The sequence below is a fragment of the Canis aureus genome, chromosome 5 (assembly GCF_053574225.1).
Source record: "Canis aureus isolate CA01 chromosome 5, VMU_Caureus_v.1.0, whole genome shotgun sequence".
Classification (NCBI taxonomy): Eukaryota; Metazoa; Chordata; class Mammalia; order Carnivora; family Canidae; genus Canis; species Canis aureus.
Window position 1 is genome coordinate 86,254,651 of NC_135615.1, and position 25,530 is coordinate 86,280,180.

Below are 25,530 nucleotides of genomic sequence, written 5' to 3' on the forward strand. Positions count from 1 at the left end.
AGAACGTGACCCTGGAGACCTGGGATCGAGTCGTGCGTCAAGCTCCCTGCAGGGAGCCTGCTTCTCCCCCTACCTGCGTCTCTGTCTCTGTGTCTCTCATGGATAAATAAATAAAAAAAAAAAAAAAAGAGGAATTTATTGCCAAGCAGCAGCTGGACAATGTCAAACAGTGATGTAGTTCGAATCTTTCCCTTTCCTCTCTGATTTCTTTGAGACCTGAATGTTTAATCTGGTTATGTAAGTGTTTCGCTCCAGGATCCCAACCCAATTTGCACAGATAAAGCTGGGAATCCAACTGGTGGAAACGTATGAGTATCTTATGCTTCTCTGTTAAATTTTCAACAGGACTGAAAACTACAGTCATCAATTTTTAAAATTCCTTCAGGGGCGCCTGGGTGGCTCAGTCGGTTGAGCATCTGCCTTTAGCTCAGGTCATGATCCCTGGGTCCTTGGATCCAGTCCCACGTTGGGCTCCCTGCTCTCTGGGGAGCCTGCTTCTCCCTCTCCCTCTGCTTATCATTCCCCCTGCTTGTGCTCTCTGTCAAATAAATAAAATCTTGAAAAAAAATTGACTTCCTTCAGATTATCCTGAGGTTTGGGACATCTCGCAGATCCTTTAAGCATGAAGAGGGAAAACAAATTAATACGGCACAACGATAGATTGTTTTAAGTATTAATATCATGCATCTATGTATGTAAATAAGAGTGCGCTAAAAACCCAAGGGAGTATATATGTGTCTTTCATAATGCAAAATAAATCCCTATTGACCCCATTTTGATCCCGCTTTTGAGACTAAATATAAAGTAGAAAAAACACTTCTCTGCCAAATCCAGCAACATAACGAAGAAGGCTCTGAGTGCAGAGACTACATCTCCCGGCATGCCCCCGGAGCCAGACGTGATTAGCGGCAACTGGAACTACAGCTCCCGGCGTGCCTCGGTCCCACGCGTAACGTGCCGCAGCGAGAACTACATCTCCCGGCACGCCCCGGGCTGGGGAGGGGCGGGACGGCGTCGCGCAGGGCGTCGCCGGCTTCCCCGGGTCGGCCGGGCCCGCTCTGTGGAGGATGGCGCTGGTCGGGGCCGCCGAGGCCGAGACTCGGACTCTGAAGCCGTGTGTGCTGCGCCGCAACCACAGCCGCGAGCAGCACGGCGTGGCGGCCTCGAGCCTCGAGGAGCTGAGGCGCAAGGGTGGGCGCGGGCGGGGGCTGAGGGCGCGGGCGCTGCCGAGCCGGCCTGGCGAGGGTGTCCGCGGGGCGGCGGGGTCCGGGCGGGCTCCGTGCGGGATCCTGGGCGGGCTCCGGGGGGCTCCCTGTAGGCTCCTGGGCGGGTTCCGGGGGGCTCCCTGCAGGCTCCTGGGCGGGCTCCGGGGGGACTCCCTGCAGGCTCCTGGGCAGGTTCCGGGGGGCTCCCTGCAGGCTCCTGGGCTGGCTCCGGGGGGCTCCCTGCAGGCTCCTGGGCGGGCTCCGGGGGTCTGGCGACCACACTGCAGCTCGGGCGAGGAGCACAAGCCATAAGCCGCCCCACGTGCCCCAGCTGCTGCACCTTCAGCTTCCTCACGAGCAGAATAGGAGATTTCCAGTCCTAATTACAGGATTGTTGCGACTCTCAAAGCCGATGATGCGTTTGCATGAAATATTATGAGCCAGTAGCAAGATTGTTTATTCAGGGAAGCTCTGAAAGGTGAAAGGTGAGAGCCGAGCCCTCCCCGGGAATCTGCATCCAGGGTGGGTGTCGGTGCGCGGTGCTTCCTCTCGGAGTCACCGAGACCCACAAGATCCCACAGGCCCAGGAGCAGACAAAGCATCATAAAGGCTTTAGTGACGCGGTTCTTGCTGCATCAGTGCTCGTATATTTCTGGGGCATTAGGGTTGCTGAAGTTTCAGTTCCCCTGAGCGCGTGGTCCGGATGCACGGGGCACAGAAGCTGGTGTCGGAGCTTGTGTTCTCTGGAGCAGCCTCGGGAGGCTTGCTGTTCTGTTTGGGTGCCCAACAGCATCACCCAGCCGGATCGGTAGTCTCGGGGCCACTTTGCTGCTCTCTCTCCTCCCTTTCACATCTTAGGCTTTGCCATCGCTAAATGGGATGGTCACAGACCTGCCCTGGACAAGCCTCTTGCCCTTTGACAACAAAGATGAGAAGCCATCGATACAAACTTCTGCTTCTCTTGGGCCTTCGTGTAGGGTTAGAAAGGCTGCAGAGAACGACGCCACGAAGAACACAAAGCCATTTCCTTTTTTTCTATTTCTTTCTTTCGACATTTGACAGAATTTGAGGTGACCGCTGCTTAAATGAATGAAAGGCCGCTCGTTCACAAGAAATCAGACTTTGTTTTTCATCCAAGTAAAGATGCGAGTGCCTCCCAATGTGGATATAGAGCAGGTGGAGGAAAGTCTCAGGAGTCAGGCTGTGGGTTTAAATCTCAACTCTGACACTGTGGGACTTTGGACAAGTTACCTAACCTCCCTGGGCCTTGAGTTTGACATCTGTGAAATGGAAATAGCAATCGTACCTACCTTACAGGATTTTTAGGAGATTAAATACTGTATACAAAAGGCACTTATTACCAGGCATGTGGGAAGTGGTATATTAACGCTAGTAACTGTAGTTATTATTGTAGTTCCTGTTAACTACCAAGAATTCTGCTGTGCTCCAGGAACACACGTGTAGTGAGAGTCCAGAGACTGATGTAGTTTCCTTATGGATACTTGTCAACTGCCAAATATTCTATTCCTCTCAGCCTGTGACATTCTGGCCATTGATAAGTCCCTGGCACCAGTCACGCTGGTCCTGGCAGAGGATGGCACCATCGTGGATGATGACGATTACTTCCTGTGTCTGCCTTCCAATACTAAGTTCGTAGCGTTGGCCAGTAACGAGAAGTGGACATACAACAATTCAGGTGAGAAACTCTGGCCATATACAAAATCACCTGCAATACGACAACCGCCATGATTCGGTTTAGTGCACAGCCACCTGGTTGCCGCTTGTCTGGTTCGGCATTTATGCAGCCAACGTTTACTGAGCGCCTTCTGCATGCCAAGGCATGGTGCTGAGTCTTGGGAGAAAGATGAATGAGATGTGGGCTCAGTTATCAAATAACTCATAGACCAAAAGTAACTAAAATGCAGCATGGCCACGGGAAATCAGTGCTGTAGGTGGAGTCAGGCTGCCAGGTTTCACTCCAGATTGTTATTTACTAGCTGTGTGACCATGGGCATGTTTCCTAACTTCTTAGCACCTTACTGGTAATGATTATAGTACCTCTCTCTCCTAGGGTGTTGTAGGGATGATAGAACATAATATATATCAAACCAGGGTTTCTTGACAATGCTATTGACATTTTGGGCTGGAGAATTCTTTGTTGTGGCATCTGTCCTGTCCATTGCAGGATGTTTGGCAGCGTCCCTGCACTTTGCCCACTAGATACCAGTAGTGTCCCTTTACCCCAATCATGACAACCAAAAATGCCTTCTGACATTGTCAGATGTCTTCTTGGGGAGGCAAAATCACTCCCAGTTGAGAACCACTGATAAAAAGCATTTAGGTCTTGCCTGAAAAGACTCGGTAAATGTTACATCGTCATCATTACTATAGATACAAAGGGACTAATATTGATGAATAGGATCGAAGGCTAAAACAGTGTTCCCTGTTGAAGACGGTCCCCATGCCACTAAATTGAGGGAATCCCTCTTCAGCAGCGGCCCTGCCAGCCACCTTTGTACTCAGCCCCAGGGACTGTGTCTACGGTTCCTCCAGTTAAGGACAAGATTAATCCCAAGCACAGAAGTGCTGGCGACAATGAATGTCTTTGTATACAAAAACAAGCCCCAGAGACAAAAACTCACCTAAAGGGAAATGTGGTAGGGTCCTGCGTGTGCATGACAATGCATCCGGTTTAAAGTGGCTTCTTTCTGTAAGGAAGATATAAAGCAGTTTCCCATGGAAATAAATAAAAGGTAGAAGAGAAGGGAAAATCTAGGTCTTGGATGAGGATTGTGCTTCCCACGAATTCTTTAGAAAAGACGCTTCCTTCACCACTGAAATTAAATGGTCAGTCGGAAGGACGTACAGATATCCTCGAGGCCTATGTGTTGGAGGAGGAGGTGAAAACAGCACTGTAGGTCACTCTGACTGTGACTGGTCTTTTTCTCCCCTACAGATGGAGGCACAGCCTGGATTTCCCAAGAGTCCTTTGATGTGGATGAGACAGACAGTGGGGCAGGGCTGAAGTGGAAGAATGTGGCCAGGCAGCTGAAGGAAGATCTATCCAGCATCATCCTCCTGTCTGAGGAAGACCTCCAGGTGAGGCCCCTCTGCAGCCTGCAGCCACACTCTGTCACCCGGCCTCCGCTGCCCCCAACCCCTTAGTTTCCATGTGCCTTCCCATAATAATTCAATTATTTCTTAATTTTTAAACAGTATTTTGTTGACAACCAAGACTTTTCATTTTCTAATTCTCGCACCTACAGTGGAAAATACAGATGCCTGGGGGCATCTGGGGGTGCAGTCAGTTAAGGGCCCACCTCTCGATTTCAGCTCAGGTCGTGATCTTGAGGTTGTGAGATTGAGCTCCACGTTGGGCTCTATGCTCAATGCAGAGTCTGCTTGAGATTCTCCTTCCCTCTGCTCCTCCCCTTGCTCATACTCTCTCTCCCTCTCTCTCAAAATAATAAAATCTTGGGCAGCCCAGGTGTCTCAGCGGTTTAGTGCTGCCTTCAGCCCAGGACATGATCCTTGAGTCCCGGGATCGAGTCCCACGTCAGGCTCCCTGCATGGAGCCTGCTTTTCCCTCCTCCTATGTCTCTGCCTTTCTCTCTCTCCTCTCTGTGTTTCTCATGAGTAAATAAATAAAATCTTTAAAATATATAATAATAATAATAACTAATAATAAAATCTTAGAAAAAAAAGAAAGATGCTCAGGCTCCACATAGACCTAGTTAGGCTCACCAAAGGAGTTAAGAATGTAGTGCCAAAGAATGTGGAGTCAGGAGGAGCCAGATTAAATCCCAGCTCCATCACTATGACTTTGAGCCAGTAAGCCTCTTTGCATGCGTTTCCTGTCCAGTAAAACTGGGATGAAAATAGTATGTGTTAATTCCAAAAAATATTTCTTGAGCCCTTGCCCTGTGCCTGGCATGGTTCTGTCTGGGGGTACAGTGATGAACAAGCCAGACAGAGAATTCCAATGGAGGGAGGCAGACAAAACAGGAAGTATATTGGAGGAGTAGTAGGTGAGGCAGTATGCCGAGGGCGGCGGGGCTAGTAGTCTAGATTGGGGGCTCCAGGGAGGCCCCTGCAAGGAGGTGGCTTTTTAGTAATTTTTTAAACTTATAAACTTACATATTTTTGAATAAATAATGAAAATACATTCACATGGCTCAAAATCCAAGAGGTACAGAAGAATATACTGGTAGCCAAAAAGTGAAACCAGCCCAAATGCTCATGTTCCAATGAATGAGTAAATGTGGTCTGTCCATACAGTGGAATATTACGAAGCCCTTAAAAGGAAGGAAGTATTAACCCATTGCTGTGACACGGATAAGCCTTCAAAATATGCTGAGCAAAAGAAGCCAGACATGAAAGGCCACAGATGGGGGATCCTTGGGTGGCTCAGCGGTTTGGCACCTGCCTTTGGTCCAGGGTGCGATCCTGGAGTCCCAGGATCGAGTCCCATGTCAGGCTCCCAGCCGGGAGCCTGCTTCTCCCTTTGCCTGTGTCTCTGCTTCTCTCTCTGTGTGTCTATCATGAATAAATAAATAAAATCTTTAAAAAAAAAAAAAAAGGCCACAGATTTTATAGTCACATTTCTATGAAGTGGCCAGAATACGCAAATCCGTACAAAGTAGAAGATAGGTTAGGGCTGCCAGGGCCTGGGGTTGGGAGCTTTGAGGAGAAATAGTACATACTAAGGAGTACAGTTCTTTTCGGGGTAGTGAAAATGTTCTAAACTGGATCGTGGTGATGACTGCACAACTCTGAATGTTCTAACCCACTTAGGTGTACGCTCTACAGGGGTGAATCATGTGGCATGTGTCTTCTATACCAATAAAGCTGTTTTTTGGAGGGTGGGGGATATACACGAAAAATCTGAGTCCTGCCCCTAGCCACCGGGTTTCCCTTCCCAGAGATGAGCAATATCTCAGTTTCCCATTCTAGAGATATTTTATATACCAAATATGCTTTCTCCTCCATTCTATTACACAAGTGGAAGCATATCTACTTTTTCTTAAAGAAATATTTGGAGAGCGGCACCTGGGTGGCTCAGTTGCTTGAGCCTCCAATTTTTGATTTTGGATCAGGTCATGCTCTCAGGGGTCCTGGCTCCACGCTCAGCAGGGAGTCTGCTTGAGACTCCCTCTCCCTTTCCCTCCCCCCCACCACCACGTGCACACACACATCTCTCTAAAATAAATCTTTTAAAAAAAATATTCCAGGGCTGCTGGGTGGCTTAGTTGGTAAAGCATCTCCCTCCCTCTGCCTGCTGCTCCCCCTGCTTGTGCTCTCTCTGTCAAATAAATAAATACAATGATAAAATGTTTGGAGAGTATTCTAGATCAGTATATAAAAGACACTTGTTCCCCTTTTTCACCACTGCATAATATTCCCTTTTGTACGTGTACCATGACTTGTTTAAGGGGGTCTCCCCCACTCTTGGACGTTTGGGTTATGCTGCAAAAAAACTTAGACCAATGTCGTCTCGCACACATGCTTGTCCATAAAACAAATTCCCAGCAGCGTGGTTGCCACACCCTGGCAGGTTCGCAAGAGGTGGCAAGTACACGGATTGCTAAAGGAAGGAGGGAGCCTGCCGAGGACAGGTTGGGGCCGCCGTGTGTTGACAGTATCTTTAGGTTAAAGTCTGTGTTTGCTTGTTAGGTGCTCATCGATGTTCCGTGTTCAGACCTGGCTCAGGAACTTTGCCAAAGTTGCGTCACGGTGCAGGGGCTCCAGGACACCCTCCAGCAGGTTCTTGACCAGAGGGAGGAAGCCCGTCAGTCCAAGCAGCTCTTGGAGCTTTACCTCCAGGCTTTGGAGAAGGAAGGCGGCATCCTGTCAAAGCAGCAAGGTAGGACTCAGCGGCCAGGGGAGTCACCCTGAGGGCCGAGGGCCTGGAGAGCCTTTCCTGGGGGAGCCCGCGTTCCTAATGTGCTCCAGGAAGGGCGAAGCCACAGCTGCTGGCCTCCTGAAGTGGCGCGCTCCCATCTTGCTCATTGCTGCTTGTGATCCCCGTCTCACGTCTGCTTTGCAGCGTCCAGCGGCGACCTCAGCGACGAGGTGGATGCGGGCGACACGGGCAGTAATGGCCAGAGCACCTCCGAGAGCGCACTCACGAGCCAGGTCCTCACCACGCTGAAGGAGAAGCTGGCCCCGGAGCTGAGCCTGTCCAGTCAGGATTTGGAGGTGGGCGAGAACCGGGGGCCCTGAGCCCGCCGCAGTGCAGCCCTCCAGACCCCCCGGGCGGGAGGGCGTGCGGCTCAGCGCAGCTGACTCGGAGCTGCAGTTCGACTGGGCTGTGCCAGCCATCCCATTTAATCTCTATCAAAATGGCTTGAACGAAATGGGGCCCTTGCTCCGCTCCTCAGACATCATGCTCTGGGCCCAGGGCTACAGAACGAGCCAAGCTGGCAGGGGGGATGCAGGGCTCAGGCTTCTGGCTCTGTCGGCACTTGAGGAGGCTCCGTACTCGTAAACCATCGGAGGGAAAGGCACGTCCGGGGGGTCCCTCGCGTCCTCCTCGGCGAGCGCCTCCCCAATGTAGCTGGAAGGGGGGACACCTGTGACCGGCATGCGGCCGCGTTTCCCTAAGTGGAGGACTTTACAGTTGCTCCCGGGAAACTTCCCTGCAGAGACCCTCTCCTGTTGGCGTCAGAGGGTAAGACGAGGTCCGTGACCGCCGACTGGGCGAAGCCGGCATTGGAGCGTGCAGACGAGCGCGGGCTGTGCCCCTGGGCGCGGGGGCCGCTGTTGAGGAGGGCGGCCGCGGCTGTCACTGGTTCTCTCTCGCCACAGCTGGTCACCAGGGAAGACCCGCGGGCGCTGGCCGCTGCCCTGAGCTGGGGCCTCGGGAAGACGGAAGCCGTGCAGCAGGCCTGTTGCCAGGAGCTCAGCCTGCGCCTCCAGCAAGTGCAGAGCCTGCACTCCCTGCGGAGCGTGTCGGCGAGGAGCCCGCAGCCCGCACGACCGCAGAAGCCCAAGCGAGCCAGGCGGGAGCCCACGTAGCCGCAGCTGGGAGGCCGGTGACCTTGTTTTATTTTCCATAAACCCCTTGTGCCTGGATCTCCCGAGCTGCTGCGTCACGGCGCGACCCCGACCCTGCCTCGCCCACTTTCCTGCAAGTGGCCAGACACCAGCCTCCCACCGCCCGGAGAGCCCTCCGCCTGCCCTGGATGCTCAGCTGCGGCAACGGCGCCCCACGCCTTCCCAGGGCACCTCGCGTCCTCCGTTGGACAGAAGCTGTAAGCGCAGTGGAGAGAAAGGGTTGTGTTTCAGGCTCCCCGTCCTTGTTCTGAAGCCAGAGCTGCAGAATGTCAGACACAAATCATGGTGAAGAAGGTGACGTAACAGAGTTGGTTTACAGCCGCAAACTTGTTTCTCCAGGAGTTTCTCGGTTTGTGTAAAGGCGCGTATTAAGTCTGCAGACCTAGGGACACAGGGAGAGTGTGGATGGCCATTTCCAATTGTGAGATTATGTCTGTTGCCAGTTGTCTAATCTGTTTTATCAGCTGCTGGGAGGAAAGGTCATTAAATTGATCTCCATGCGAAACGACTGTGTGTGTCTCTGGGTGCAGAGCAGAGGCTTCTGGTCCATATACATCCTGTTCCTGTACAGACTTGTTCTTAGGGTTTCGTACACCGATTTGGAACAGATTTTCAACATCTCCATCTTTGCCCCACAAATCAAAAATACTGGCTGGGGTTAGTCTGCCCGGTATACCGCAGAGCTTCAGTCAGCAGCTCGGGCGACGCCGAGCAGAGCGGCGAGCCCAGCCTGCAGCTGAAACGGTTAAACGAAGCGGCTGAGGAAGAGCCGAGTACCTGGCACGGAGCAGGTCCCCTCAGCTCCCCAGGGACACCGCGGAGCAGGAGCAAGACAGCTGCGGAGGCTCCCGTCTGGGTCCATGAGGCGAAGACCTTAGTCTGCAAACTCCGGCCAAGTGCGTAGCGTGCACAGCTGCAGACGCATTATGTTGCCCCTGGTGCCGTTTACCTTCCCCGTGCCTCCAGGCCTTCTAGAACAGAAACGTAGCAGCACAGCAATATATCTAAAAATAGGAGAGCGAGCAGGGCAGCCTGCCCTTCTCTCTCAGGAGAGGAGAATGTCCAAGGAACCAGCGGGGACTAATGAGCTCCGCATTAGCCGTCTTCCTTCCATTCCTCCGACTCCAGTCAAATGTCGGTCCCCATTAGGCAATTGGCTTTGACAGGAGCTGTGCTAATTACCACTTACCAACCTCTAATTTCTGGGGAAAAGCAAAAGGAAAAAAAAAGCGAATGGGTTTTCATTTTTCAGAGAGAAGGGATAAAATAATAGTCTGGGAAAAGAAAACCTGCATTAATTACAAAAATGATTAATGTGCCTTTACTAACCAGATTGATTGTTTAGCTGTTTTATTTCTTAGTCATCCACAAAAATTTTTTGCCTTCAGCGTTTTTCTCCATTCTGTTTTATTTGTAGGGTTTTGCCTTAAATTATCTCAGCTGTGTCTTGTATTACTTGAAGTTTTTTTTTTAAGATTTATTTATTCATAGAGGCAGAGAGAGAGAGGCAGAGACACAGGCGGAGGGAGAGGCAGGCGCCAAACCACTGAGCCACCCAGGGATCCCCTGTAAAATCTTTTTTAAAAGAACACACTTTGGGATGCCTGGGTGGTTCAGCCGTTTAGCGCTGCCTTCAGCCCAGGGCGTGACCCCGGTGTCCTGGGATCAAGTCCATGTCGCTCTCCCTGCAGGGAGCCTGCTTCTCCCTCTGCCTGTGTCTCTGCCTCTCTATCTATGTGTCTCTCATAAATAAGTAAAATATTTTAAAATAATAATAAAAAATAAAAGAACACACTTTGCAGTCACAAGGAAGTGAACCAACTGCTTCATGCATAAATACTGGATTTTCCTCAATATTTCCAAGAACTATTGCCAAAAATCTAGCTTCTCTGACAGTTTGTAATTATTTTAAGAAGACAAGTGGGGGATCCCTGGGTGGCTCAGCGGTTTAGCACCTGCCTTTGGCCCAGGGCGTGATCCTAGAGTCCCGAGATCGAGTCCCACGTCGGGCTCCCAACATGAAGCCTGCTTCTCCCTCTGCCTGTGTCTCTGCCCCCCCCCCATGTCTATCATGAATAAATAAATAAAATCTTTTTAAAAGTGCATGTATTTTTGATCATTTAATTATAAGTGGAACAGATAAATTAGCATTACTTTTATTAGGGTTATGACAAGCTAGAAATAGTGGGTAACCCAGGTGCCCTTTGCCTCTTCCTTTCTTGTCTAGAAACTGAAATTTTCCTTCTTTTTAATACCTACCTGACTTTTCCTCTTCTGATTTCTTGAAAATGGAACTCGGGGGCTCCCTAGGTGGCTCAATTGGAAGAGTGTGTGACTCTTTTTTTTTTTTAAATGGATTTTAGCTATCCTTTTTTTTTTATTTATTTATGATAGTCACAGAGAGACAGAGAGGCAGAGACATAGGCAGAGGGAGAAGCAGGCTCCATGCACCGGGAGCCCGACGTGGGATTCGGTCCCGGGTCTCCAGGATCGCGCCCTGGGCCAAAGGCAGGCACCAAACCGCTGCGCCACCCAGGGATCCTGGAAGAGTGTGTGACTCTTGATGTTGGATCATAAGTTTGAACCCCACATTGGTTGTAAAAATTATTTAAATAAACTTAAAAAAATAGAATCCATATCTCTACTGGAGAAGCTGCTATTAAGATGTGGGTGGTGCCTTGAGCAGCTGCTGTTAAATTCTTGAAGTGTATTGGTCTGAGTTTCCTAAAGCCTAGAACAGTTGGCCGTCAGCCCTGAAACATGAATACTATGAAGGATTTCCATCAAAGGTTTATGTCACACTCAATTCTTCCTCAGCAGTTAAGGATCCATTCTGGTGCCAAATATTAGAACTAAGCAAGCGGGGCGCCTGGGTGGCTCAATTGGTTGAATGTCTGACTCCATTTCGGCTCAGATTGTGATCACAGGGTCGTGGGATAGAGCCCTGCGTCCGACTCCACACTCTGCGGGGAATCTGCTTGAGATTCTCTCCCTCTCCCTCTGCCCCTCCTACTCACTCTCTCAATCTCGCTCTCTAAAATAAATAAATCTTTAAAAAAATGCACGAAAATGAATTATAAGTTGTCCAGGTGCTGAGGCCCACATCCACACACTTGTCTATACTGAACTACAGAAAGGTATACGTTGAGAACAGTCTACCCAAAACCTGATGATAGAAAATGACCCTAATATACCCTTTTTACCCTAATGTATTCATCATGAGCATATTAATCTAATCTAACATGCAGTCAAAGCCAGTTAACATTTTTTTAAGTCCCCTTGACTAAGGTAAGCTTAGAGTTACTTGATGGATTTCCTGCCAGTCTCATTAGTAGGGCCTCATTATCCTTCAGCTATAACTTAGTTCAAAGTTTTAGGTCCCTCGTCCTAAGGACTGTGTATGTATGACCCCAATTGAAACTGAAAAACAATCAGTATGTTTTTCTTCTAGAAAAATGTTAAAAGACAAAGTTCTGATGGTTGGCTGGCCTTTCAGGCTGGCATCTTCCACCAGTGCACTGACCCAATTACTGGTCTAAAGCTGCTGTGTTTGGAAATATGGATGCTGTTAAGGCTCCTCCATCACATTATACTTTACTCAGCTAGTAATTATGAATATGAGCTCAGCTCTGCAGAAAACAGAATGGAACGGTCAGCAGTCATACTCCACGTCTGCTCCCCTGGTGTCCAGAGAAGAGAGAAAGATTACAGCGCTCCTCCAGCTGGCCTTTGCCGATTTTCCTCCTGTTAGGCCTGACCCTCAGAAACTTCCTGTAACTCTAGGTATGAATCTCTGAACTTCAAAGTTTAGCATCTAAAAACCTTCACCCTGGGCAGCCTGGGGGCTCTGCGGTTTAGCACCACCTTCAGTCCAGGGCATGATCCTGGACACCTGGGATCAAATCCCGCGTCGGGCTCCCTGCAGGAAGCCTGCTTCTCCCTCTGCTTGTGTCTCTGCCTCTCTCTATCTCCCATGAATAAATAAATTTTTAAAAAATCTTTAAAAAACGACCACCACAACAAAAATGACCACTTTGGGGTGCGCCTGGCTGGCTCAGTTGGTGGAGCACAAGACTTTTCATCTCAGGGTCGTGAGCTCGAGCCTATGTTGGGTATAGAGATTACTAAAAATAAAATATTTTAAAGTATAAATAAAACTTTTCAAGTTACACGGGAAGGAGAAGACAAGTGTGTAAAGAAGAAAGATCGCGGCTGTTTATACATTTTATTCCAATCCATCGTTACAATTCTTTATATGGGTAATCAGGGGTGGAGTTTTCTTTTCGGGAGGAGGTCTTCCAGAAAACCTTGCAGGGCGCCTTCTCCTGTAGGGACCTCTGAGTGGGGGGACCTGCTGCCACTCGGGTGCCTCCCCTGCTGCCTCTCCTGAGAAGGGCGCTGCACCTGCCTGGGGGAATCCACTGGGACCACCCAGCCAGGAAAGTCATGAGGCTTTTCTTCAATTCTATCACTTCCTTCCTGCAGATGCTTTTGAAAAGAAGCAGAGGACAAAGGAAAGGATAATAACCATCTGGATTGGCCAGCATTAAAAGATCCATAACTCCTTCCTCAAAAAAAAAAAAAAAAAGAGATGCTTCAGAAGAATAAATCGTATTTCCATTAAAAGGATGAGAAAAAAAAACAAAAACAAAAACAAAAACAAAATAAAAGGATGAGAAAGTTAGGGATGCCCGGAGGGCCCAGGGCTTGACCCCGGGTCTCAGGATCGAGTCCCCCATCCCACTCCCTGCATGGCGCCTGCGTCTCCCTCTGCCTGGGTCTCTGCCTCTCTCTCTCTCTGTCTCTCTGTTTCTCAGGTATAAATATATAAAATCCTTGAGAAAAAAAAAAGGATGAGAAAGTTAAAAATGAAGGATGAGAAGGCTAAGCAAAGACCTTAAGGAAATCGCTCTAGTCAGAGAAGGAAAAGTCAAGAATTTTCAGTCAACGAAAAACCGGCTGGTTTGGCCCATCACGTTGGCTGAGGCCCTCGGTGAGAGGAGGCCGGGCCATCCATCATCCCCGGCGGGCCGGCCTCCCGGGCGCCCACAAATCACTCGAGAGCGATCAGGTCGGGGCTCATCTCGGCTCCCGGAGTCCGTCGGGAGCTTCCGGGGGTAGCGGGTGATAAACGACGCGCCTGAAACTCGGCTGGTAATTTTAGAGGAAAATCCATTTTTAATGGCCAACTTTATGTACTTTCCTGGAACTTTTTCAAAATGGAAAAGCGAGAAAAGTAAATCACCTCACGAAGTCGGGAGCCCTCACGGCGGAGAGCGTGATGACGTCAAGGGCTCGGAGCCAGCGGGCAGCGTCCGGCGGAGGCTGTGGGGGCCCCGCCCTCGGGCAGGTGCGGGCCGGGGGCTCCTGTGGGCCGAGCTCGGCGGCGCGGGCGGGCGCGGAGGGGCGGCGAGGGGCGGCCCTGCCGGTGCCGGGGACCCGCGGGCTGCAGGCGCCAGGGAGTCGCCGGGCGAGGGGCCTGCCGGGGCGGAGGAGCCGGGGGACAGCGGGGCCGGGGCCGCGGGGCGGAGCTGCAGGCCCCTCAGCCCAGCGGGCGGCGCGCTCCTTCACCCGGCGGGAGGGCCCGCGGCCCCGTCCCTCGGGCGCCCGCCTCAGCCGCCAGCCGGGCCGACCGGCTCCCCACAGGCGCCCACAGAGCGGGCTGCGCACTTGCCGGACGCGCGCCGCGGCCGCGGGAGCCACGTGAGCAACACGCGGTGAGCGCGGCGGGACCCGGCGGGGAGGCCTCGGCACCGGCGCCCCCAACCCGCCCCGGCCTCGGCTCGCGCCTGCACCCGACACCCAGACCGGAGGGCAGAGGTGGGCACTGCCCGCGGGCCAAGGAGCAGCGAGGCCCGCCATCCCGCCCAGCGCCCGGGGAGGCGCCGGGCCCCAGGCTGCTGGAGCCCCCACTCACGACCAGAAACTCGCACTTCGTCACCAACGAAACAGAAACCCCAGCGCGTCAGGTGGAGGAGCAGAGACGGGTGGCGCGGGGTCACTCAACGGCCGGCACTTGCACTCTCCTGGGAAGGCCGGAGCGTGGGGCCCTCCTCGGGCTGCCCCCGGCCTTGCCCTCCCCGATCCGGTTCAGAATCCCACAAGGACACGGCAGACCCTCGGCACCCAGCGGAGACAGCGGGTAAACTGAGGCACCGCCCCAAGCCTGCTACACGTGGCCACCAGGCAGCGTTCCAGGTGGGAGCGAAGCCACCGAACCAGCCACTCTCTCCAGAAGCGAACGCTGACGTTTTCACTTTACCAAGGTCCGGGCTCCCCGCCCCCACAAGGGAAATCTCCATCTTAAACTCCTTTTGGTCGGAGGCTTGTGAAGATTCCAGGCTAAAGGGGTGGCCCAAGGAGCCGCAGCTCCTTACTGCATGTGCTTCGCCCTTTCTTTCTTTTGCTTAAGAACGGATTCTTTTGCTTAAGAAAGTTCCCACAAAAAATAAAAAAATTAAAAAAAAAAGTTCCCACAAATGGTATTAAAAATTGAGATGCTCAGGCATCTGGGTGGCTCAGCGACTGAGCACCTAACCTCGGCTCAGGTCAGGATGCGGGGTCCTGATGGAGCCCCGCGCTCGCCGCTCAGCCGCGGGCCTGCTTGTCCCTCTCCTCCCCGTGACTTCTCTCTGTGCCGTCTCAGTCTCTCTCAAAGAAAACCTTTAAAAAACAAAAGCCAAGACCCGTCATAACAGTCCTACGCACCTCCTCTGTCACACACAGGCCACTGCCAAGTACCGTGGACTCTCCTGCGCTGATGAGGACACAAAGCTAGAGACACGGCCACGAGTCGCAAAACCAGGAAGCCACCAGAGTGCGGACCTCTGCAAGGTCACAGTGTCCGGCTCTAACCTCTCCTGATGCCATGTCGCAGAGCCTTGACCCAAAAAGGAAGCTGCTCACACACACGGAGTATGATCGGAAGGACAGAAGCTTTAGGGTTCCTTTTCTTTTCACTGATGTGACACACGGATGTCACACTCATTTTCTGAGGTGGAAAGATAACACCATTTGCAGAACATGAGGCCAGGAAGCTTGGCTTGAGTGTTTTCCTGGGGGCACCGCTTACCATGTCCCTTCAAGAGCCAAACGGGGGCGGGGGGGGGGGTGTCTTCTACGGATCATGCCGGGCATGGGTGGTTCTATCCAGAACGGGTGTCCTCCTGAGGCAGCACCGTCAGGGTGAACGCTTCTCTACGGCCCAGCAGATCGGGCAGCAAGCTCGCCTCTGAGCCTCAGCCTGCGCATCAGGAAGACCCGGGGACAATCAGATGCACCCCGTCAGGCTGAGGACGCGCTGGGGTTCCACGCGGGGCCCTGGGGCTGCCTGGCGCACAGGACGGCCCCCAGACGCAGTCCTGCTCCCTGTCCCTCCTGCCTGTGGGAGGAGCGGTGCGCCCTGGGCCCCCAGACGCCCGCAGAGAAGGCAGCAGGACTGGAAGCTCCGGCCCTCGCTGACTGAACCAGCACAACATGTGGTAGCACTTGGGAATGCAGCAGGTCTTCCTCTCAAGCAAACTCCTGCCCGGTGGTAAAATTACAAAAGAGCCAGAGAAAAACTGCATAAACTATGTTTTTGGGGAAAATCACCTTTAAAAAGTAGAACGGACACTTTCCAAACATCCACATGTGAGCATCACATTGGCTTCGTGGCCACACGTGGCACAGGCTTCAAAGCTACACTGGTGATCAAAAGGACAATATAAATGCAGAGAGCTTCATTCGTCTTTCGGGGCTGTCAGCCTGAAGAATTATGTAGAAGAATAAAGAAATAACTAAGATGTTTGCTTGAAGAAGCCGACCACATTTCATTGCTGACATCATTTTATTAATGGTGACGGATACGATTTCCGACCTCTGCCCCTCGGAGTCGTGTGTCAGAGCGGGGGAGATGGGGAGCATTTTCCTGGAGACTCTCCGGCTCTGACACTAGTTCTGCAGCCACAGCCGGAGGAGCGCGCAGCCCAGCAAGCCGCCTCGCCTTTTTCCTTTAATCTCTACTGATCCCTTCGAAAATCCCTCAGGGCCTCACCTGCTCCTGGCGGCCCTCCCCGAAGGCTGCTTCTGCCCCTGGCGACAGAGCCGAACTGTCCCTTCCTGAGGCTGCAGCCTCTGCCGGTGCCAATGACTTTGTCTTGTCATCCTCTAACTTCTTCTTCTTCTTCGCTCTTTGCTCTATGTTAAACTGAGTGAGCTCTTCATTTTTCTCTGTGATGTATTTTAGCTACAAAAAAAAAAAAAGTAAAGAATTCCATTTTGATCTGGTTGTGAAGCCCCTCTAAAGTGGGGGCGGGAGGGTGGGAATCTATACCCCTCCTAACCACTCCTGCCCTAAGAGTTTGGGTGGAAAAGCTTGGGTTATGTTCCTTAGAGTAAAATAGAACTTCCAGTTTTTCCTGGAAGAGGTCATCAACTACAAAAATCAACCAACTGCTGCCCACACTCCTACCAAACAGGTAGGAGCTCCCCAGGGAATCAAGAGTTAAAATGTGGAGTGTGCAGGAGCACGCCAGGCCTACGTATACTCTACCAAGCACCAGTACAATCAACACCCGCCTCTAAGTGTACCCGACGAACGTCACTGAGCAACTGCTATGCACCAGGTACTAGGGATACTAGGTAAGTAACACAAAGTCCCTGCCCTCCGGGAGGATTTTCTCAAATGGGTAAATTTAACTGCACCTCTGTCATGAAAAAAAAAATTAAGAGCCCAAAATAAAAACAGTATTTGGAAGTAAACAAATGTGCAATAAACAGGTAACTTCCCAATTAATATTCTAAGATGACTTGCACTGACCATTCCTTTGCAAAAAGAAGAAACTGCTCCCTGAGACCAACCACCTACCAGTATGACCCGCACAGAACGTATGGAGAGAGAGAAGGGTCCTCCTCACGGATACGCAGCCCCTCCTGCCACCTTAGCTGTTTTCCCGAGGAATCACAGTGTCTTTCACCTTGACTTAGACTTTGGAGAGAGGACGGTAGAAGAGCAGAGGGGGAAAGAGAGCCCAGGGGAAGTGGTGCTGGCTACTGCGCCTCTCCACCAGGGAGAATCGAGCTCAGCTCCGGGAAGTTACTGAACTCCAGCTGCCTCCCCTGTAAAATTGGGCCAATCGATCATTACTAAAAACCTCAGAGGGTGGTTGTGAGGTTTTAAATAATGCATGTAAAATAATAACGACAAAAGACCCCTGTCAACTGTCAACTGCTATACAGACTCATTCAACAACTACTTATTGAGCACCTGCTGTGTGCCAGGCCCTATTCTAGGCACAGCAGATGCAGCAGAGAAGACACAAAGATCCCCGCCCTGGTGGAGCTCACATGACAGGGAACGTAAAGTATTTTTACTGCAAGGATTAGACAAGGTCAGAGAACCTCACAGGTGCCCTGGGTGGGCCCCAGGCCACAGCCACTAGCCCGGGATGATCACAGCATCACCTGTAAAATGAGGGCACGGTCAAGACGATGTCTAGATTTCTCTGGAAAGAGAGAAAATGTGTGCGGTTTTCTGCCCGTCCCAGCCGTACACACACTCCTTCCACAGCTGGCCCATCAGAGCTGTGGTCACCGTAACACAACTATCCCCACATGCTCTAACCCATGGCCTGTCTCTGACATCATGCTGTAAATGAAATACAGGGCCAAAGTTTTGAGATGTTACAAAAAAGGCAAATTATGAAATCCAGAGAGTGCTGATTAGAAAATTTCAAATTGGCTTAGCAAGATCCATCATGATGAAAGAGAGACTATAAATTGCGGGCAGGTCTGAATGGTTCAACCGTCTCTCGTTTTTAATGCAAGGTGCCCTAGGGAATCGCTTCATGGCTGCAAGTGATTAATTGGGAATAATGTATTCTGATGGGAAAGGGGAGTGAGGAAAGAAATTCATCTCTCACCAGTGAATTACTCCTCCTGGCTAAGAGCTTCACATCTTCAGTGTTAATTGTGCTTCTTTTCGCATGTCTGTAGAAAGGGCAGGAACAATTCACCAAAATGTTTAGTATCATTTCAAGTTTTGATGAAACCCAAAAGTTCATGGTCAGACTCCAAACTAGCAAGGATCTCTAAGTAGCCCATCTTTTTAGATTAAATTCATTAACCAACAGTGACATAAAGATGAGTGAAGTGACTTAGCCAAGATACTAATTAAATAAAAAGACCATGGAAGGCAGAAGCCCATCTGTCCACCTCCAGCCGAGGCCACGGGTGCCCGAGCGGAGACCTGCATGGGCACGACGCTCACAGCACACGCCGGGGTCGTGGCAAGTAGTGTCTGGGCATGCCTCTAGTGAAGAGAGAAAATGACACAACACGGTATCTCCCAACACATAGGTCGCCTGTGCTTACACAGACGTTAAAGACAAGAACAAAGATACCAAGATCCTGAAGCTCTTCTCCAAGGGCTAAATTACAGGAAGAGGCTCGGGCAGGTGTCCCCTAACACCCCACTTCCCAACAAGGAGCTAACATGCTTCCTCGTCGACAGCCAAGCCAGAACAAAGAACATCCTTGGAACTGGGGTCTGTGTCTTGCTCACAACTTGGGACTCAAATTCTCATTCCAGTTCTCTTATCTTTGCTTTAAAAGGTAATTTCAGGGGTGCCTGGGTGGCTTAGTCGGTTGAGCATCTGCCTTCAGCTCAGGTCATGATCTCAGGTCCTGGGTCCCGCGTGGGGCTCCCCACTGAGGAAGGGAGCTTCTCCCTCTCCCTCTGACCCTTCTCATCGCTTGTGTGCATACTCTCTGTCTCAAATAAATAAATAAAATTGTTTAAAAAAAAGAGGTAATTTCAGATAATAAGCTCTAGTTAGTAATTTATTGCTCTAAATACACCATTCCTTGCCATTTCCAATTTGCTCCAAAAATAAGTAGAGACTTTGCACACGGGAGTAAGTAGGCATCTCTGTACCCTTAATAACCAGTTAAGTGGCCAACATACATAAAGTCCTCACCGAATACCTGTTAACGGTAAAATCACACAGAATCACACTCTATAATTTGGCCAAATTAAACCTTCACATCCTGCTAAATGCGCAGATACCATGTGTCCCTCCTCATGACTGACAACCCCGCCTGCGCTGACTGGACCGTTCCAGGAGACAGCTCCTAATTAGCCATGTGCAAGGGACCAGGAGAGGAGGGGAGAGGCCCAAGGGGCCACAGCAGGTGGAGGCGGTTAGGTGCCGGGTGCAGCGGGGCCCTCAGGCCCACCGTCCAGCCGCTCTGCCCGTGTTCACGCCCTTCGCCAAGTCCACAAAAGGAACAGATGAAAGGAAGCAGCCTACTGAACTGTCTACAGGGTAAGTTTAGTCTGTTCACAAGGAAGCATTTAGTAGCGGCAAAGCCAACCCCTCCACCACCCGCCTATCTAAGGCTAACACTGCCCTAAACGGAAGGGCAGGTACAGCCTGCGCCGCCGCCACACCTCAGAGACTCTCCTAAATCAAACCTCTGACTCCAGGAAGTCACCCAAGGGAAAATTATAAAGCAGTTTTTCATGTAATACTTTCAGCAACACAGGTTTTAAAGACTATTCCCAAAATATTCCTAGAATTTATTTACTGTCTAATATCTATCTTCTTCAAAATGTTACATCTTGAACATATTAATGATATTAGATGACTAGAGATTTCAAAGCTAAATTTAAGGGAAATTCACAACTTAAATCGGGAGATGATTTTCCAAAGTTTACAGGAGAACTATTTAAATTTAAATGCATTTTCCATAGAAACAATGTTAAAATACTGGCTGGGTTCCCAGCCAGCCTACAAAGACCCTTTAATACACAGTGGGCCTGAAAACAGTCCTTCAGACTCCTTGCAGGACTCACAGTTCTAGAAGACAGTGGCCGCAGGGACAAAACAAAGCCACACGATAAACAAAGCTGACCTGGGAATATCAATGTCATTCCATGACAAACTTTATTTTTTTTTGAAGATTTTATTTATTTGAGAGAGAGAGAGCAAGAGCGGGGAAGAGAGGCAGAGCGAGATGGAGAGCAGACTCCCGGCTCAGCAGAGACACCCCCTCCCCATGAAGGGCTCAATCCCAGGACCCTGGGATCATGACCCAAGCTGGGGGCAGACACTTAACCAGCTGAGCCACCCAGGCAACCCCTGTGAGAAATTTTAAAACACAATTCTTTTTTTTAATATGCTAGCAAACTGAAGTACTATGAAGATCAGTGTGAAATTAGGCAAAGGTCCAGTCTTCAAAGAAAATTTGCACTTTGCTGGCTCAGGGTTTGGGGGCTGGGAGAGTGTGAAGAGCATTGGACACCCCTGGACACGCAAAAGGTAAGGCAGCTCAGCCAGCAAGCCTTGCCTCTCTCTTAGACAACAGCAGTTTGACAGCCTTTGCGCAGATCCTTGGCTTAGGTGCTGGCCTTCCTTGGGGAGCTTACAGCTCAAGTAAAACACACACACCACACCCTCTACCTGCCAAGTACCCAGCAAAGGAAATCAACCTCTTAACATAAAAAAACAAAAAACAAAAAAACAAAAAAACCCACAGAGCCCATGAAAGCTCAAGGTATTACAATGCTAAATATTTCCAAATTCGTTATTTCTAGTGTTTTTATAAAAGCATCTAAAAACCTTGTCTTTTCCCACAGCTACCCCAGAAATGGCAGGAAAAGTCACAGTTGGGGGCTTACTGCTGGCATCTACCAGGCAGAGGGCAGAGAAGCCCATGAACACCGTACAAGGCACAGGACAGTCCCCACCACAACCCCGAATTAGCCAATGTCAGTGATGCTGAGATGGAGAACCCATGCTGTGTTGATTAACTTTACGCTCAAATCAAATAATCACTGGCTTACATATTCATATTTTTGTGCCACTCTGTAATAAAAAGTTGTATTTTCCCCAAAAAAAGGAAAGAAACGGCAAGGAAAGGTGATAAAGGTACTTCACAGGTGATGCAGCAGCTGGGGGGTGGGGTTGGGCGCCACGCAAAGGAGCCACCACCTAAATTAACGATGAATAAACTGCAGGAGCTATTAGTATTCCATATTATCTTTCCCTTTTTGGCCAAGTCGGAGATGCTAAGCGGTTTTTAGGGATTCATACACACAGAGGCAGCAAAGATTTAGAGTCTGCCCTCTGAGAACCTACTGCTTTAATTCATTCAAAATACTCACCCGAGCAACCAAGAGCTAACAGAAGCAAGGTGAAAAGCTCGGGGTGCGGGAGAGACTGGCACCAAATCAGAAGTGTGAGCAAATCGGAAAGCTTTAGCCCTTTCCGGCCTCAGTCATTCAAATTGCTTCATAAAAGCAATTCGTTGCGATTGTTTTCAATTACCTGAGGTACTAATTGAAGAGATGAGCATAAATCACCTGTAAAAGCCAAAGTTTACCCACTGAAAGCAAGTCACCCGCTTTTCAAGGAGTGTGTGTCTCTCTGGTGACAGATGCTGCAAACCCGAGGCTGACTGCGGGCAGGTGCTGGGTGCTGGGTGCTGCCCCAAGGCCCACCTGCAATTACTGCTGGGCATTCAGCGCGCACGTGCCCCGCACCGTCCTGCAGAAACGTTCTTCAAAGCACACACGCCCCACACGTTCACAGCCCCGGAGCTGTTCTTCCTACCTTCTTAACCGGGAACTGAACGACTCTGCGGCTTTGATAAAAAGGTACTCGGAAGGCATCGAAAACAAACAAGCCAAATCAAATCTGAATGGACGTGATTAGAGCAGATTTCGTATTCTTGCAGAATCATGATTAGAGATGAGCCTCCACAAAACGCACACACAAGAAAGACTAAAGCCCTCCTGAAATACACCACCAGGCAGAGGGTATGAATAGGATGCAAAGACACAGCAAAACGCAAGCTCCTTACTCACCTTGCAAACATTTCAAGGTCTTTGGCAAAATGTTCTGAAAGAGAAAAAGATGTGCTTTAGCTATCCTTGCGTCACTCTTTCCAAGGTGGGTGGAGGCACTTTGGGCCACCCCATCCCCAGACCGGGAGCCTTTAGCCGGTCTTGGTTTTGTGTTTTTCGAGCTATCAGCCGTTTTATTCATTGCGACCTCCTCCTAATTGTGGTCATTGTGGCCACACCTCCTTCCATGAAACTGGCCCTTAACTTTAAATCTTGCTACAAGTTAGGGCTTGAGAAAATGCTACTTTCCTGGAACTTCAAGCAGACACCAATGTTACAGGCTCAGCTGTCAACTAAACCCTGGCACTGGCAATATACAAATGTTAGAGAGCAATGATCTAAAACTTTAACGTGTAACATTCCAGGCAATTAAACACAATAAAATAAAGGTCTTCATGCCCAGTGTTGGGTAATAGAGAAAACAAAAGTTCTGCCCATAAAACATCTGATGTTACAGCCAGGAAGTGTTTCCTGCACAGCACCCGATGCTAACCCGCCCACCCCACACCTTGCTCCCAGGCAAAAGCAACTCTGGGGATTTCTGTACACAGAGGAAGGCCCTGGCTTCGTACCACACTGGCGGAAGGTCAGCTCTGAGATGGCTGCAATGGTCTGCTTGCTGAACTGCACTTCTTTGTCCGATGCGACATCCTCGCAAAGACAACCGACAGTGTAGTGCACTGCTGCTTTTAGCCTCTGGAGCAAAAATTGAAACACTTCATAGGTCAGGTTGCAAAGAAGAGGTTTTCACATTTTAGAAAATTAAGACCAAAGAGAGGGTCTGCTCTCAATTCCTTGGGCACTTTCCTAATGGCTGAGTGACTTTTCAAGTGTACTAATAAATTAATGAGGCCCTCTGGAGTGTGACTTGTAGAAACATTACTTCCTAGTTAATGGTTATGATTTAGGTCAAGTAAAGATAAGGAATTACAGCGGCAGGTCGGCAGGGAGAAAAGTAAGACTTGCACTTAGAAAGAATCTGCACGACTTTACTCAGCTACTCCATAAATATGTACCCATTCCCGCTGAGTAAAGGCATATGCTAGGTGTTTCAGGAACAATGAACAACCAAAGGTGAATCTAGTGAAATGCAAAAGGATCCCATCCTTCTGCTCTAAGTCTCTGCCAGACCCAGGCCTGCATGTGACAAAGGACAAATGCTTAGGGCCATGTTGGGAAAGGCCTGTGAGGGCACATCGGACCCTCCTTGGACTTGCTGGCTTGTTAGCCCACCTCCCCAGGACCCTCACTGCTCCTCAGCAACCCTTTCAGATACTGAAGAACATATCTTTCCCATGCAGAGGAGGAGCAAAGGAGCAAAACAAAGCCAAGCCAGGATCTCATGTCCACAAACTTACTGCACCCTTGGCTGTGTTCCTTCTCCATGCTGGAGACAGAACTGAACCGGACAGGGGGACAGCTGTACCCCAAACAGCGTAAGGTCTCTCAGCAAGTGTTCACAGCTGAGACAGGATGAGGAGGAACTGCAGAAACACAGGTCCAGGACCCCAGGGTAGAGGCCAGGCAGATAAGCAAGGGCAATTACCTTCCTTAGTTTCAGAAACCAAAAGACCGATGGTAGGAGGAGACAAAAGGACCATCACCCTGGGAGGAATATGGCCTGCCACCATCATCTTTTTTAGGTACGAGTAGCAGTGTCCTTAGAGGAACGCCTCCCAGGAAGTTTTCTGACCCTCCTCCTGCATGCCTCCTGGGCAGGGCCAAGTGCCTCTTCAATGCCACAGATGACACCGCACTTCAAGGCTAACTCCCTAGACCCTACATTCCCCAGGGGCAGGACCCTGTCAGTTGTGTTCCCTACTCTGGGCCAAGAACAGCTGCTTGAATGGGTGGTGGGATCCTCAACCAGCTCACCGATTTCTCAGCCCATCTTTGCAGCCTTACTCATCTCTTCAGCCAGCAGGTACCGGGGGCTGAGAATACGAAAAGGAAAAGCACAGCCCGGCTCTCAGGGTTTCTCTCCCACTACACCTTTGCCATCAGTGGACACTTCAAAACCACCAGTGTGGGAAAGACAGAGAGAACTGTCCCAGGACAGATCAAAGGGACGGGATTGCTAAATGAAAGTTATGACCCCTGCCTGGATCCTGGAGGAAAGAAAACAGATCAGGAGAAACCGCTTTGGGACGACTGGGGAAGTGTGCGTATGGACGGATCATTAGACACCAGGATTCACCGCATTAAACTTCCTGAGTGTGCTATTTGAGGTTGTGTAGGAGGATCCCCTCGTCGTCGGGGGAGGCACACCAGAGCAGTAAAATCTAAAGGGAAGGTGTCAAGGTACCTGCAACTAAATCTGAAATGATTCGGAAGAAAGAGAGCAGAGGAGGAAATACAGCAAAGGATTAACAGCTGGTGAATCCGGGTGTGGAGCTGCGGCCGTGGACTGCGCTGTGCTTCCCCCAATACGGGAGGCCGCGAACGAAGGGCTTCTGAAGCCTAACACCGGCGGGAGGACTCTGGTGCCCTGGGCTCGCCCCCGGATCCCCCCGTTACAGGGTCCGCTCTCGCGGCTCTGCCCCGTGTGCTCCCCGGGGCCGCCCGCCACCGTCACGGCGCCTGGGAGGAGGCCAGCATCGACCCCCCAACGCCGCCTGCGGGGGGCGGGGTGCGCGGGGGCGGGGGTCGGGGGTTCGGGGGCGGGGCTGCGGGGAGGGGCGGGGCGCGCGGGGGCGGGGCTACGGCGCGGGGGACCGGGCTGCGGGGAGGGGGCGGGGCTGCGGGGAGGGGGCGGGGCTGCGGAGCCGGGGCCAGGATCCACGCCGGGAGGAGCCCGCGGCGCACGCGCGCTCCGGGGCCGCCCCGCCCGTCACGGCGGCCACGCGCCGGGCCCGCGCCAAGGCGTGGGCTGGAGGGTGTCCCGAGGCGCAGGCCCCACGCGCAGCACAGCCACGTCCGAGCCCGGAGACCGCGGCCGCCCCCCCGCAGCCCGCCCCCAGCCGCCCGACGGCGACCCCATCACCGTGGAGACCACCTCCCAGCACCCCCCGCGGCAGCCGCGCAGGCGCAGGCGTGTCGAGCGCGCGCTCCGGCCCGGGGGACGCGCTCCGAGCAGCGCCCGGGCGAGGCCTGGGGCCCCTCCGTCCGCGGGAGCTGGACGCCGTCTTCCCCCCGCGCGGCCGGGCCGGGACCCGGCGTTCCTGTACCTGCCGGTGGGAGAATCGCTCCTGCTCCTCGGTCCCCTCGTCTTCCTCCATGACAGCGGCCCGACGAGGCCGGCGCGCGACGGCAGAGGGAGGCGGCGGCCGGGAGGAGCCCCTCGGATTTCCCGCGGCGGCGCCGGGAGACGGGCCGCGCGAGGGGACAAACCGCGAAGCGCCCCGCCCTCTGGCGGCCGCTCTAGGAAGCTCCTTCGCGGTC

The 25,530-nt window shown here is 51.4% G+C and overlaps 3 protein-coding genes and 1 long non-coding RNA gene across 6 annotated transcripts; 2 read left to right on the forward strand and 2 right to left on the reverse strand.

The window, feature by feature from the left end:
- Positions 1-1,002: 1,002 nt before the first annotated feature.
- On the forward strand, positions 1,003-8,766 carry DFFA (DNA fragmentation factor subunit alpha). Its single transcript, XM_077899677.1, has 6 exons — positions 1,003-1,191; positions 2,740-2,901; positions 4,162-4,304; positions 6,879-7,068; positions 7,252-7,403; positions 8,013-8,766. Exons 1-6 carry the CDS (start codon positions 1,068-1,070, stop codon positions 8,220-8,222), a joined length of 981 nt encoding a protein of 326 aa, XP_077755803.1. The 5' UTR covers positions 1,003-1,067; the 3' UTR covers positions 8,223-8,766.
- Positions 8,767-12,471: 3,705 nt separating this feature from the next.
- Positions 12,472-15,689, reverse strand: CORT (cortistatin). Of its 2 annotated transcripts, none has more exons than XM_077899678.1 (2): positions 13,507-15,689; positions 12,472-12,749 (listed from the first exon to the last, which is right to left on the reverse strand). In XM_077899678.1, the coding sequence occupies exons 1-2, from the start codon at positions 14,121-14,123 to the stop codon at positions 12,503-12,505; spliced, it is 864 nt and encodes a 287-aa protein (XP_077755804.1). In that variant the 5' UTR covers positions 14,124-15,689; the 3' UTR covers positions 12,472-12,502. The 2 variants fall into 2 exon arrangements, with proteins under 2 accessions (XP_077755804.1, XP_077755805.1); XM_077899679.1 differs by lacking the exon at positions 12,472-12,749 and adding an exon at positions 12,756-13,412.
- Positions 12,512-16,524, forward strand: LOC144314974 (uncharacterized). Its single transcript, XR_013380803.1, has 2 exons — positions 12,512-14,527; positions 14,988-16,524. It is a non-coding gene; the product is annotated as an uncharacterized LOC144314974 (long non-coding RNA).
- Positions 15,834-25,483, reverse strand: CENPS (centromere protein S). 2 transcript variants are annotated; one of them, XM_077899680.1, is made up of 6 exons: positions 25,317-25,483; positions 22,722-22,845; positions 22,111-22,144; positions 18,164-18,230; positions 16,297-16,488; positions 15,834-16,007 (listed from the first exon to the last, which is right to left on the reverse strand). In XM_077899680.1, exons 1-6 carry the CDS (start codon positions 25,365-25,367, stop codon positions 15,954-15,956), a joined length of 522 nt encoding a protein of 173 aa, XP_077755806.1. In that variant the 5' UTR covers positions 25,368-25,483; the 3' UTR covers positions 15,834-15,953. The 2 variants fall into 2 exon arrangements, with proteins under 2 accessions (XP_077755806.1, XP_077755807.1); XM_077899681.1 differs by lacking the exon at positions 15,834-16,007 and having other exon boundaries at positions 16,071-16,488; positions 25,317-25,479.
- Positions 25,484-25,530: the final 47 nt, after the last annotated feature.